This window comes from Mytilus edulis, chromosome 13 (assembly GCF_963676685.1).
Source record: "Mytilus edulis chromosome 13, xbMytEdul2.2, whole genome shotgun sequence".
Taxonomy (NCBI): Eukaryota; Metazoa; Mollusca; class Bivalvia; order Mytilida; family Mytilidae; genus Mytilus; species Mytilus edulis.
Window position 1 is genome coordinate 47,954,267 of NC_092356.1, and position 14,757 is coordinate 47,969,023.

General features: G+C 32.7%; 1 protein-coding gene across 1 annotated transcript; it reads left to right on the forward strand.

Annotated features, from left to right (window-relative positions):
- LOC139500812 (uncharacterized) lies at positions 1-6,262 on the forward strand. Its single transcript, XM_071289681.1, has one exon. The coding sequence runs from the start codon at positions 323-325 to the stop codon at positions 1,784-1,786; it is 1,464 nt and encodes a 487-aa protein (XP_071145782.1). The 5' UTR covers positions 1-322; the 3' UTR covers positions 1,787-6,262.
- The last annotated feature ends 8,495 nt before the right edge of the window (positions 6,263-14,757 follow it).

The window sequence follows — 14,757 nt, forward strand, 5'->3', positions numbered from 1 at the left end:
TTGGAGTTTATTATGAACTTGTCATCTCACTCTATTTGGTAGTTAATTATCTTTGCACACGGTCTATGATGTCACAGTGCACATTCCATTCTTATCTATATTGCTACGTCATTACTTCTCACGATGTTGGTGTATGATATCTGATGCAAGGAATACATGAACTTCTATTGTTTTGGTCAGCTTTTTTGTCAGGTTTTTGACGTGAAACTGTGTACTTTGTTTATTTATACATCAAGAAGGACTTCTTCATATAGAATAACTTTGATTTTAGTCTGATGTTAATATATTGGACAAATTATTTGTGTAAAACGTTCGTCTCGTTATGGCTTCTAAAAGAAGGGATACCAGGAAAAGGACACGTGGTCCAGAACTAGATCCTAATAATCCGAATAATTGGACTTCAACAGAGCTGAAAGAGAAATTAGCTTTGCTAGGGATTAAAATATCCGAAAACTTCACTAATAAACAATTGAAGCGTATTTTCTTGGATAATAAAAAAAGTAGTCCGGAAAGTTCTGACAATGGAAATACTGAAACTAACAACATCAGTGCTACTGTAAATACGTCTTTATCACCAAATATAGAAGATGATGTTATTCTATCACCTACAAATACTCAAAATACCGGATTTTCTAGCTTAATTCCGATAGCATCTACATCGCGGATGAATACAGTGGAACCCACGCCTTTACCAGTAATAGGTGCTTCTGCGCATCAAAACCACGCATTTCCGCCCAGGACTGATCTCAACACGCTTGACTATGCTCTTGTTAACAACACTTTGCAATTATGTCAGCAAGTTATTGCCGGTGTTCCAAAACAGACTAATAATAATAAATTCAACTTGCATTCCGCCATGAACTTTAACCCCGGGCCTGGATCAACTTTACCCGTGAACCAAAACACATTTGGTGTTCAAAACCCTACGTTGGGAGAATTTACACAAACAAACCCCAATCAGATGAATTTTCCGAACAGTTTTGCATCACAAGTTCCTATCTTTTCCATGCAAAACCAACACATGCAAATGACAAAACATGGATATCCTGCCACAGCATTTTCCGGAGTTGATATGGTTTCTCCAGAGATTCGCACCAAAATCATCTCAGGTAAAGACATAAACTTAAACATTCTTCTACTTCCAAACTATGAAACACCCAATCAGCAAAAGTTTAAGGAAAATGATGACCGATTAAAACGGAATTTAACTTTAGACGAATTCATTATAGCTTTTGGAAGATTCAAAAAAATTATGTGTCAAGTTTTTCCAAACAGGGCAGAGGAATTGGATTGCTACCTATCACACATAATTGAAACCGCAAATGTGTGGCCAGGAAAATTTTTTGAATACCATAAAATGTTTAGCGCAAAATGTTCAATCATGTTACAAGAACACAATATAAAAATTGACTGGTCAAGGGGTGATTTAGAATTGAGACAAATGGTTTGTGCTGGATCTACAGTTAATATGTGCAATTTCTGTTCTTCAACACTTCACAAATCATCTATGTGTGGGAATAACAGGGGATATCAAAATTCTAAAACTCAACCTACACAGGATAAATATGGAAGAGATATTGTGGTGCATGATGGAATGCAAATCTGTAATAATTTTAATCAACCCAAAGGTTGTGTCAAACCTTATTGCCGATATGCTCACGTGTGTAAAATCTGCAAGAAAACCCATGAGAAGTTTGAATGTTCCACTAATAAATCTATGCCAGGAACCCAACAGGAACATAACAAATCATTCCCAGTTAGACAGCCCAACAGTAAATCAAAATGACTAGATTCTATTGATACAACAGATGTTCCGTCAACACCTATAAACATTGATCAATTAGAAAGGGAACTTTTAAATCATCCAGATAGGCATTTTGTGAACTTTTTATGTAACAGCCTTCGTTATGGATTTGATATGTTAGTTTCAGATGTAAATTTACCTATTTATGAATGTAAAAATTCTTTAACTGCCAGGAAAAATCCTGAAGTAGTCACAAATTTGTTACAACAGGAGGTTGATAAAGGTTTTTTAAAGGGCCCTTTTTCTCAACCCCCTTTTTTAAGTTATAGAGTAAGTCCATTGGGTATTGCTACACACAAATATTCCAAAAAACAAAGGCTTATAATTGATTTATCATCTCCTCATAATTTAGATGAGCACTACAGTGTTAACGATTTAATAGATAAAGACCTATGTTCCTTGACATACATTAAAATTGATGATGCTATTAATGCGATTCAAAGATATGGTTCTAAGTCCCTATGTTGTAAGGTGGACATCTCAGATGCGTTCAAACAACTTCCGATTAAAAAAGAACAGTGGAATCTCTTTTGTGTCAAGTGGAATGGTCAGTACTATCATTACGTTCGTTTACCTTTTGGCTGTCGTTCTAGTCCCCGTCTGTTTGACTCTTTATCTACAAGTGTGTGCTGGATAGCTCAGAACAATTATGATATCAAAGTCATTTTCCATCTTTTAGATGACTTTTTAACTGTAGACAAACCTTCTGATTGTGGAGAAAGAACAATGGCGTTGTTAAGCCTTATTTTTAACAAACTTAATATTCCTTTGTCAAGTAAGAAGACTGTTGGACCAGTTTGTGAACTAGAATACCTAGGCATTATTTTGGACACAATTAATATGCAGGCTAGACTTCCGTTAGACAAGGTTGAGAGAATCACACAATTTATAAGTTTTGTTTTAGATAAAAAATCTTGTACGCGTAGAGAACTTGAACAATTACTTGGACATCTTAACTTTGCTACTAGAGTAATTCTGCCAGGTCGAGCCTTTGTTACTTACCTATATAGACTGATGTGTTCTGTCAAAGAGAGCCACCATTACGTCCATTTAAATAAAGAGTGTAAATCTGATTTAACAATGTGGCTACAATTTTTGTCAACATGGAATGGAATTAACATGTTCTATGAATCTCATTTAACATCTGCAGCTGACATGCATTTATTTACGGATGCTTCGTCTACTATTGGTTTTGGAGGTTTTTATCAAGGAAAATGGTTTTGTGACACTTGGCCTACAGACCTCCCAACTATTTCGGATAAAACTCTATCTATCGCTTTTTTTTAGTTATATCCTATCGTGGTATCAGCTGTTTTATGGGGAAAAGGATGGTATAAAAAGCGCATTTTATTTCACTGTGACAATTTAGCGTCTGTTATTATTCTAACTAAAGGTCGGTCAAAAGATCCAATAATCATGAAACTGATGAGACGTCTTGTTATGTGTGCAGCAAAATTTAACTTTGAATTTTACAGCGAACATGTGCCTGGAAAAATGAACTTAATCGCTGACTCTTTATCTCGTTTACAGATGAACAAATTTCATCAGTTAGCACCAGAGGGAGAGAAAGCAGGAACTCCTTGTCCAACCCTGGAAGAGATTATTTGGACATCGCAGTAGAAAATTTACAAACTTTCGCTGTTGCAGATTCAACTAAAGCTTTGTACAATGTGGGATATGAACATTATCTTAAGTTCTTACAATTACAAGGATCAACTTGGTCAACTTTCCAGTTACCACCAGTTTCTGAGAACTTGTTGATGCGTTTCATAGCCTATTGCGAATCTAATAAACATCTGAGATATTCCACCATTAAATCCTACCTATGTGGTATACGTTTCTATTACTTACTTAAAGGGGGTGTTAATCCATTAGAGAATTTTGTTGGTAAACCATTGCCAAAATTAAAATCAGTATTAGTAGGTTTGAAAAAGAAACATGCCATTATGCCTAAGAGAATTCGTTTACCCATAACATTTGATATTTTATACAAAATGTGTTTTTTACTACGCAATTGTATTTTTGATAGTTATACAGATGTTTTAATAGAAGCTGCATGTGTAACAGCTTTTTTCGGGTTTTTAAGATGTGGTGAATTTTCTGTTAATGATACAAAAAAATTTGATCATGAATCAAATTTGTGTCTGAGTGATGTTCAAATATCAAATGATTATTTATTTGTGCACCTTAAGAAATCTAAGACTGATCCTTTTAGGTATGGTATTACTATTCCTTTGTTCAAAAACAATACAGATATATGTCCTGTAGTAGTACTTCAAAAATACTATAGACTCAGAATGAGTATTTTTAGCAATTCTGAGTCCTTTTTTATTACTAATAAAGGTGATCCATTGTCAAGAATTTTTTTCATTTCTCATGTAAAATGTACATTAGACAAATTAGGATTATCCAGCGAAAAGTATAATGGTCATTCATTCAGAAGTGGTGCTGCAACTACTGCACACAAAGCACGACTGGAAGATCATCTTATTCAAACTTTGGGACGATGGTCCTCAGATTGTTATACCAAATATATTCATACCTCTCCAGATGTACTTAGACAAGCTCAAATTCAAATGACCTCTACTTTGAACAATTAAAATTTGTACTGACAGCAAGGAGTGAATTGATTTTTATCCCTCTCATTATTTCAACTTGGGGCTACAGCTGCAAGCATCTGTATTTGGCTATTTCGATACAAAATTTTTAGTCAATCTATGAAAAATTATCTCAATTCCAAGTTTCAAGATTTAGTTAGAGTTATCTCCCTTTGCATATGGAGATAGAACATTATACATTATTGGTTTTAATTGCAGTTGTATAAGTCCCCAGTTGCCATATTGTAAATAAATGCATATACTTTTAGATTCTTGAATAAATAATAGTTTAGTACTTAGTCTTTATATATATTAATATACATCTCATCACACTTACAGTTTATTACAAACTTCAGACATTTGTTCTTTAGAAATTGAGATTTGGGTTTATGCTTATGAGACAGCAACTCAAGGCATTATTATAATTTCTGTGTTAAAGAGTTTATGGGTGAACTAGAGACATTAATTTGGTATTAGATAAAACCATTTATAATAAATCAAGAACAAGTGAAGTCATAAAATTAAAATTATATTTATTATAATTGGAGTTTATTATGAACTTGTCATCTCACTCTATTTGGTAGTTAATTATCTTTGCACACGGTCTATGATGTCACAGTGCACATTCCATTCTTATCTATATTGCTACGTCATTACTTCTCACGATGTTGGTGTATGATATCTGATGCAAGGAATACATGAACTTCTATTGTTTTGGTCAGCTTTTTGCCACCACCTCCCCACCACTCTCCTTGCTGTCAGTGCCATGGGGACTTTCATTGATGTTATATATGTTGTTACATAGTGTGATGATTGTGTTATATACTTTTTGTTTTGTTTATTATTAGAATTTTACAATTGCTTGTCATTATTTTACTTTATTAATTTTTTATTTTCTTTGTATTGTAATAACAAATATTATTTACAATTGAATCAATTTTTGATACCATACTGATGTATGGTCTAAATACCTTATTTTAACGGTCTTTGTACCTCATTTTGACACCATACTGACGTATGGTTTAATTTACATTGTTCCTTGATACTTATTACATATTTGATACCATACTGACGTATGGCCTGGTTACCTTTCTATAGCACAATACTGACGTATGGTTTAAACGCATCATTTGACACCATACTAACATATGGTTTTAATTTCTTATTTTGACACCATAATGACTTATGGTTTAAATTACCTTTTGCCACCATACTGACGTATGGTCTAAGCACCTCTTTTTTACACCATACTGACGTATGGTTTAAGCACCTCTTTTTGACACCATACTGACGTATGGTTTAAGCACCTCTTTTTGACACCATACTGACGTATGGTTTAAGCACCTCTTTTTGACACCATACTGACGTATGGTTTAAGCACCTCTTTTTGACACCATACTGACGTATGGTTTAAGCACCTCTTTTTGACACCATACTGACGTATGGTTTAAGCACCTCTTTTTGACACCATACTGACGTATGGTCTAAACATCCTATTTTTGATACCATACTGACGTATGGTTTAAACATCTTGTTATTTTATACCACTTTTTGTTTGGTTTATACTTCTATACAATGTATTGTTGGAACAATATACTTATGAACCTTTTATATTTGTTTGTTAAAATCTTACTTTTTCATCTATTTTATGAATGGCTATTTCGATACAAAATTTTTAGTCAATCTATGAAAAATTATCTCAATTCCAAGTTTCAAGATTTAGTTAGAGTTATCTCCCTTTGCATATGGAGATAGAACATTATACATTATTGGTTTTAATTGCAGTTGTATAAGTCCCCAGTTGCCATATTGTAAATAAATGCATATACTTTTAGATTCTTGAATAAATAATAGTTTAGTACTTAGTCTTTATATATATTAATATACATCTCATCACACTTACAGTTTATTACAAACTTCAGACATTTGTTCTTTAGAAATTGAGATTTGGGTTTATGCTTATGAGACAGCAACTCAAGGCATTATTATAATTTCTGTGTTAAAGAGTTTATGGGTGAACTAGAGACATTAATTTGGTATTAGATAAAACCATTTATAATAAATCAAGAACAAGTGAAGTCATAAATTGAAAATTTCTTGTTATTGCGCAATAATGAGCAATTAGATATTTCTTGCTATTGCGCAATACTGTGTAATTGAAGAATTTTTGCTATTGCACAATACTGTGCAATTGAAGATTTCTTGCTTTTGAGCAATACTGTGCAATTGAAAATTTCTTGCTATTGCACACTACTGTGCAATTGAAGATTTCTTGCTATTGCAGAATACTGTGCAATTGAAAATTTCTTGCTATTGCACAATACTTAATTAATATAATAATTTTGGACCATGATTTGGACCAACTTGAAAACTAAATTATAATCCTGGTACCTTTGATAACTTTTTACACCACTGGGTCGATGCCACTGCTGGTGGACGTTTCGTCCCCGGGGGTATCACTAGCCCAGTAGTCAACACTTCGGTGTTGACATGAATATCAATAATGAGGTCATTTTTATAAATTTCCTGTTTATAAAATTTAGAATTTTCCAAAACACTAAGGATTTTCTTATCCCAGGCATAGATTACCTTGGCCGTATTTCGCATAACTTTTTGGAATATTGGATCTTCAATGCTCTTCTACTTTGTACTTGTTTGGCTTTATAAATATTTTGATATGAGCGTCACTGATGAGTCTTATGTAGACGAAACGCATGTCTGGCGTACTTAATTATAATCCTGGTACCTTTGATAACTTTTTACACCACTGGGTCGATGCCACTGCTGGTGAACGTTTCGTCCCCGAGGGTATCACCAGCCCAGTAGTCAACACTTCGGTGTTGACATGAGTATCAATAATGAGGTCATTTTTATAAATTTCCTGTTTACAAAATTTAGAATTTTCCAAAACACTAAGGATTTTCTTATCACAGACATAGATTACCTTGGCCGTATTTGGCATAACTTTTTGGAATTTTGGATCTTCAATGCTCTTCAACTTTGTACTTATAATCCTGGTACCTTTGATAACTGTTTTGGCTCCTTATTCCTAAACTGTTGGGACCAAAACACCAAAAATCAATCCCAACCTTCCTTTTATGGCCATAAACCTTGTGTTTGAATTTCATAGATTTCTATTTACTTTAACTAAAGTTAGAGTGCGAAAACTAAATGTCTTCGGACGTCGACGACGACTACGACGATTTTACGACGACGACGCCAACGTCATACCAATATACGACGATCGTATGAAAATAGCATGTAAGTTGCACAGACGCTGCTCCTTATTATCCAATCTAGCTCAACCCAATACACATTAAATTAAAAGTTTGTTTTTCTCTAATTATTTTTTTTCTTCAAATTATTATATGATTTTTATGAGGTCATGTTAAGTTCAAGGAAATTGCGAGAATGCAGAATTTTTCACTATTAACACCAGAGCTTCCAGGGGCCTTGAGGGGTCCCAAGACCCCTCGCCATATGACTTACCCCCGGCTTTGAGTACACATCATTTTGGCCTAGCTATACCCCTGGCTGTTTAAAGCGTATATAAAGAGGAGAAAAAGAACCCTATCTACATATGTAACATATGCACACAAGATGTAGATTCAAAGGAAGCCAGTGTAATGTGTAGTTCCTGTTTTGAGTGGAAACATTTATCTTGTGCTTGACTAAACAACTTCAAAAGGCAAAGATTTGGTTTTGTAACAATTGCAAATGTTAAATCATGTGTCCATTTGAAATTCATAGCAAACAACTATTAATATTGTCAGTCATATCTGTTTTATGATGTAGTTTTGCATAACACTATATTTATCACTGGCAGAATATTTAAACCATAGATTTTACACAGATTTAAATTTGAAAATCAACATTTTGTTATAAATATTTTAGAAAAAATATATTTAATAATGTTTTACAAATGTGTTTTCATGCTTTTAATAATAATTATAAAGTTATAAATTATTTATTTATAAAAATCTTTTATGTTTTATTGTACTGTATTTTTAATGCTTGATATTGTGATAAAATGATTTTAAGTTATTATTAAGCTTTTTTATTCTCTACTAATCACATCAATTAACAGTTTTATTTAGCGCCGGCTAAATAGCAAATTTGCTATTTAGCCGGTGTCGGTCAAATAGCAAATTTTCTATTTTGCCGGTGCCGGTCAAATAGCCACTACCTTTTTAGAACATAACCCGTACTATTATATGCAGTTTTTGGACGAGTTGTCTCATTGATCCTCATTGGCAATCATAGCAGGGCATGCCACATCTTCTTATATAAACGTACACTATACAGTACAATTTTTTAACAGTATAATGGCCCGAAATATAATCTAACTTGATTCGACTATCTATGATTAGACATAGAATGTCATATTTAGATCGTTATTGTCGGTACAATACGTTTGCGCGCAGCTTTCGATTACATTTGCGCGTGCACATTTATTTGACAGGTATATAAACTCAGGTAAATATAGATAATTCTACCTTCCTATTTATATATTGAATTCCTAATTATAGGTTTTCCAGAAAACAGAAGAAAACAAATCATCCTAAAAGGGAATGGATAAAGTTGAGTAAAGGAAAGCAAGGTACCATAAATGATCATTAGTGCTAATGAACGATCCTCATGAACCCGTGATGTACCATGTAAACCTATTAGCCATTTTCATAATTCGTAGGTCCTAGAATTATGAAAATGGCTAATAGGTTAACATGGTTAACAAGTGTACAGAAGACAGCAGATACATCGTTGTGGAAAATAAGAAATGTATCAGTTATCTAATAGTTACATTTTGGCTATGTAACGCACAAGACTGCCATTTACTTTCACAGTTGTGGCTACCTCATAGAGAATCAATATAAGTATGACAAAGTTATCGCCAATCGTCACCTAATGTCAGTCCTTAGAAAATTGTATTTTTTTTTAAAGTTCAGTTCAGTGTACGAGGCTCTGAGTTGTGTTAACATAACAATCTCAGAATACTAGGCCAAAAACTATATTAAAATAGAGACATATTTTAGAACAAAAATAGATGAGAGAAAAATGGGGTGTTAAAATATACAGAACATGCTTTATTTTGATTTTTATTCAGAAAAATACTGAAATTGTGTATAAATGTATAAATACAGCTAGGATAATCTATTCATGAGGTAGAAAAGCCTTAGTTATTCAAAAATCAAAAGTTTTGTAAACAGTTAATATATAAATATGACTATGTCGATGATAATTCATGTAAGTGCTGACTACTGGGCTGGTGATACCATCGGGGAAATAAAACTCCACTAGCAGTTGCATCGACCCAGTGGTTGTAAATAAACTCATCATAGATACCAGCATGAAATTTTGTATTTGCGCCAGACGCGCGTTTGGTCTACAAAAGACGCATCAATGACTCTCGAATCCAAAAAAGTTATAAAGGCCAAATAAAGTACATAGGTGAAGAGCATTGAGGACCAAAATTCCTAAAATTTTTGCCAAATACAGCTAAGGTAATCAACTTAATTTTCGCGGATACTTTATTTCTCGTGCTGCTGTTTTCTATCCCACTTTGCTGCGATTTAATTATGCGATTTCCAAATTCATTTGATGTAGTAAAATTAAGGGGAGATTCAAGTTTTACTTATTCCCGACGATTTATATTCGCTTCAGAAAATTTTGCGAAAATAAATCCCCCGCAAAAAAACACAAAAAAAAACTAACACAAAATAAGATTGAAAGAATAACACAGTTAATCATTTCCAATATTATGTATGCATCATTCTTCAAAAAGATTTATTAGAGACGTTTAGGACACAATATATACATAAAACATAACTTTATTACCGTCATTTCTACAAAATTAAACCGCGACTTGAAAGCTCTTCTAAAACAAATGTCATATCTTCAAATTTCTAAAATTTTGATACACTGGTACTTTTGTTCTAGCAAGGTTTTGTATAGTCTTATTGTAAAAATCTTTGGTTCTATTCACTACTTTTAATAATCATCATCTGAAACCTTTATTTATGTGATCAATTCTTCTTCATTTATTTTCAGTCTAATTTTTTTCGTAATTAAAATACTTCTCTACGAAAGAACAAATAGCACTGCTGCAAACAAGGATAGAGAACTTCGATATTCGAAGACGAAATATTTTAGTTCTCGGTCGTTTTGCCGCGTTAATTGTCAAGATATATATAAAAAAAAAAAAGTAGAACACAAAAAATACCGAACTCCGAGAAAAATTCTATACGGAATGTCCCTATAGGCAAATGGAAAAATCAAAAGCTCAAACACATCAAACCATGGATAACAACTGTCATATTCCCGACTTGGTACATGTATTTTCAAATGTAGATACACATACATTCTTATAGTAAAATTTGAAATGGAATTTTTGTTTGTTTACTTTTAACATTTTTTTGATTTATCACATTTAATTATACATTTAATTTGCAATTAAACATACCTCAATTTTACATAAACGACAGAAATAGAAAATGTAAATTACTCATGATACCAAAAGGTTTTGATCATGAGGAGAAAATATAAAGACGATCATGGGTCCAGTTATCACTTATTTACGAAATGTGACAAAAACAGTGTAACAAACTATGATCTGCCGTTTCATTAACACGTTGACCAAGTTTGTATTTACCTCACACCGAGTTTTCTTCGCATAAACAAATACCAACTTGACTGTAGGAAACGTTTGTTTTGCTTTTGTTCAGTTCTGTTTTGTAACAAGAAAGGTAAGTTGGGTTAAGTTTAGCTAGCTTTAAAACCATGTTTTATCCACTAATTGCTACATAAGAAAATGCTTGTAGCATGTTAGGAATATGACAGTTGTTATCCATTCGTTTAATATGTTTGAGCTTTTGATTTTTCCTTTTGCCCTGTCATTTTCCGTTTTGTATTTACCTCATATCGAGTTTTCTTCACATAAACAAATACCAACTTGACTGGAGGAGACGTTTGTTTTGATTTTGTTCAGTTCGGTTTTGTAACGATAAAGGTAAGTTGATTTTATTGAATTATTAATGTTTTGATATGAGCGTCACTGATGATTCTTATGTAGACAAAACGCGCGTCTGGCGTACTAAATTATAATCCTGGTACCTTTGATAACTATTTACACCACTGGGTCGATTCCACTGCTGGTGGACGTTTCGTCCCCGAGGGTATCACCAGCCCAGTAGTCAGCACTTCGGTATTGACATGAATATCAATTATATGGTCATTTTTATAAATTTCCTGATACAAAACTTTGATATTTTCGAAAACTAAGGATGTTCTTATCCCAGGAATAGATTACCTTAGCCGTATTTTGAACAACTTTTTGTAATTTTTGGTTCTCAATGCTCTTCAACATTGCACTTGTTTGGCTTTATAACTATTGTAATCTGAGAGTCACTGATGAGTCTAATGTAGACGAAACACGCGTCTGGCGTATTAAAATTTATAATCCTGGTACCATTGATAACTATTAATAAATTCAACATCAAGCTTAGGTAGTTACTGGTGTATAAATAAATGCAAAAGTAGTATACCGATGTTCGAAATCTTTATGCAGATGTGTTTTGGATACAATATTGATATCGAATAACATCAAATCTGTCAATCTATCCAATAACCATTCGGCATTGCTCAAGGTTAAAAAAAAAACTTATGACCTACAGTTTTAAATTTGTGATTTCATACTTTTCAGGTAATTCTGTTAAAAAAAATATTAAAAAGTACCTTGAAAGATCTTTATGATTCAGCCTATTAGCCCAATTATTGTATCTACGAAATTGAGTTCACATGACCAAATAAAACCAATAGAAGTTTGGAAACTTGTACGTCTTGTATTTAATGTATCTTATGGATACAATGATATTTAATGAAAACAACATCTAAATTGAAATGGATTGTACATCTTTTGATTTTTTTAATTTTTGTCAACAGTTTCAAGATGATGCAACATTTACAGAAATTCAGCATAGCTGCTAGCGATATAAGTACAACTAGAAAAGATTTAGAAAATACCCTCTTCAAACTTGAAGGTAATGTTGATATTCTTAATTATTTGATCAAATAAAAAGGTACGAAGATTTATAATATAAGAAAAGAACAATTTTTCTATGTTTCCATAGTGTTAGAATTTAAGAGGTGGTGGTCGACTGCTGTTGTGAATTCAGTTACATCTTCCGGGCAAGAACAGGTTTCTGCTGAATAAAAATTAACCATCTTTTGTACTAGACCCACACGTTAAGCCGGATATCTAACGTTCACAAGGTAAAAGTCCGCAAGAGGACATGTTATCCTACCCACTGTTAGACACCTAGCCGACCAGTCTTTACTCTTAATACAGCGTGCTTAGCTGAGAAGCAGCAACTATTAATTGTAAAGTCTTTATAAGTTTGAACAAACAGGGGATCGATCTCTAAACATCAACCAGCAGACTAGAGCACGCTACCATGAGACCAGCAAACAGAGTAAAAGATTCATAATTCTACCATTAAAGACTTATAAAAATATCCTGTGAATAAAATTACTGTGTTCGTATCGTGGAAAGTAAATATACTTTTTAGTTTACAAGAAAACAAAAACTGCAATGTTTTCCTCGTGTGAGCACGAGGCTTAAAACTAATAACCTCGGGAATAGACATTTACCAATGGAAAACCATTGTTACATGCACGTATTCCCCATTTTAACATTCACGAAAAGGTCTTCGATGATTTGATAAAGTTGTCATATTCAATAGTACCTACGAATTGAGGGAAATAAAATATGTTACCGTAGTTTCAGATTTGCAACAGAAATCCTTTTAAAAACGTCATAGCTAAAAAAAAAAAAAAAAAAAAAAAAACCACTGTAGTTTAAAAATCGTAATTTGGTCAAACTTGATAGATTGATTAATTGATTTCTGTTTGCTAAAACTACGTCTAGAAGCATATGTTTTATGCATTTTCTGTACGACGAAAAATAAAGGTAACAAACTTTTACACAATGCCTGTTTTTGCAAAAGTGTTAAAGCATTATTTGTCAATAAATCATGTGTGCAACTGGCTAAACCGTCCTTCTAATACAACTTCAAGCAACATAACAAAAAAACTTATGGACATTAGAATATTTAAAATAAGAACTGTCGCCGGAAATTTTGTTTGAAATGAACAATTGATACAATTGAATTTAGTTTGGTTCATGCATATCTAAATAATCAAAACACTTATTTGCAGGAAAGCTTTCAAAGCAAATGTCAGTGTCCAGATCCTATAAACAGCCAAATAAGATTGTTAAACTTGGAATGTTTATCATGCTGTATTCTGTTTTTATATTAATTGGTTTTTATTTTTGTGGAATCAGTATATATAGCCTTGAAAAAGCTAATACGGTAAGTGAATATTTTTAAATTGTAAAGAAAACCAACTGCATGAAGACGATGTGTATCAATTAAATTCATAAATACATATATAGATATAAGAAGATGGGGGTATGAGTGCTAATGGGTATTTGCAGGGGAAAACTATTATTAAACGTAAAAAGCATTGTTTAAGTTAAATCGTAGATATTATAGATACATTTTGCAAATTGTTCATTAAATATTTAAGCATTATAAAGACTAATTGCGACTTACAGCTTTGTGTATGATTTGAGATCATGTCATAATTTGGCGGCAATTTTCTAGATTTTATGTTTTCGAGTTGCTGTCTCATTAACACATATTTTATGAAGATTGTTTACGTTCACATTGTATCATTCATTTCTCCCATCCCTCATTTAGTGTGTAAACAACAATTTGTTCTCAAACAGTGAGAAAGAAAAGTTTTACTTAACCATGCTAACACCTATTAGCATTCTGATAATTGTTGACGTCTGATATTGACAGTTCTTTTTTTTGGTTATTTCTGAACGCAATCTTTCCACGCACGCTGTCTCGATCCTTTTAGAGTTCAATTATAATAAATGATATTCCACAGTTGTTGTGTGTTACTGTAATTTGTAATTTTCTTTACTGATTGGTGTACCCGGATTACCCAGTCGTTTCATTCCGCTCAATACACTCACTTCACCGAGAAATGACAAAGTCAGAAAGATGACATGCCACAGTAAATGGGTTCCTACATATAGACAAGGCTACAATACCTGTTCCTTTTGGAAAAAGTATTCTACTACCTTTCTTCCATCAGGAACAAGTACTCTTTTCCTTTTATTCCGTTACGAACAAATATTCTTTTCCATTTAAGAATAGACACTGTAATATTTTTTTCCAGTAAAACAAGTCCTTCTATTCCATAATATTTCTTTCATTTGAAACTAACATAATATTATAAAGGACCTTGTATTCCACGACTTAATTGTTCACCTTCGAAACACCGAGT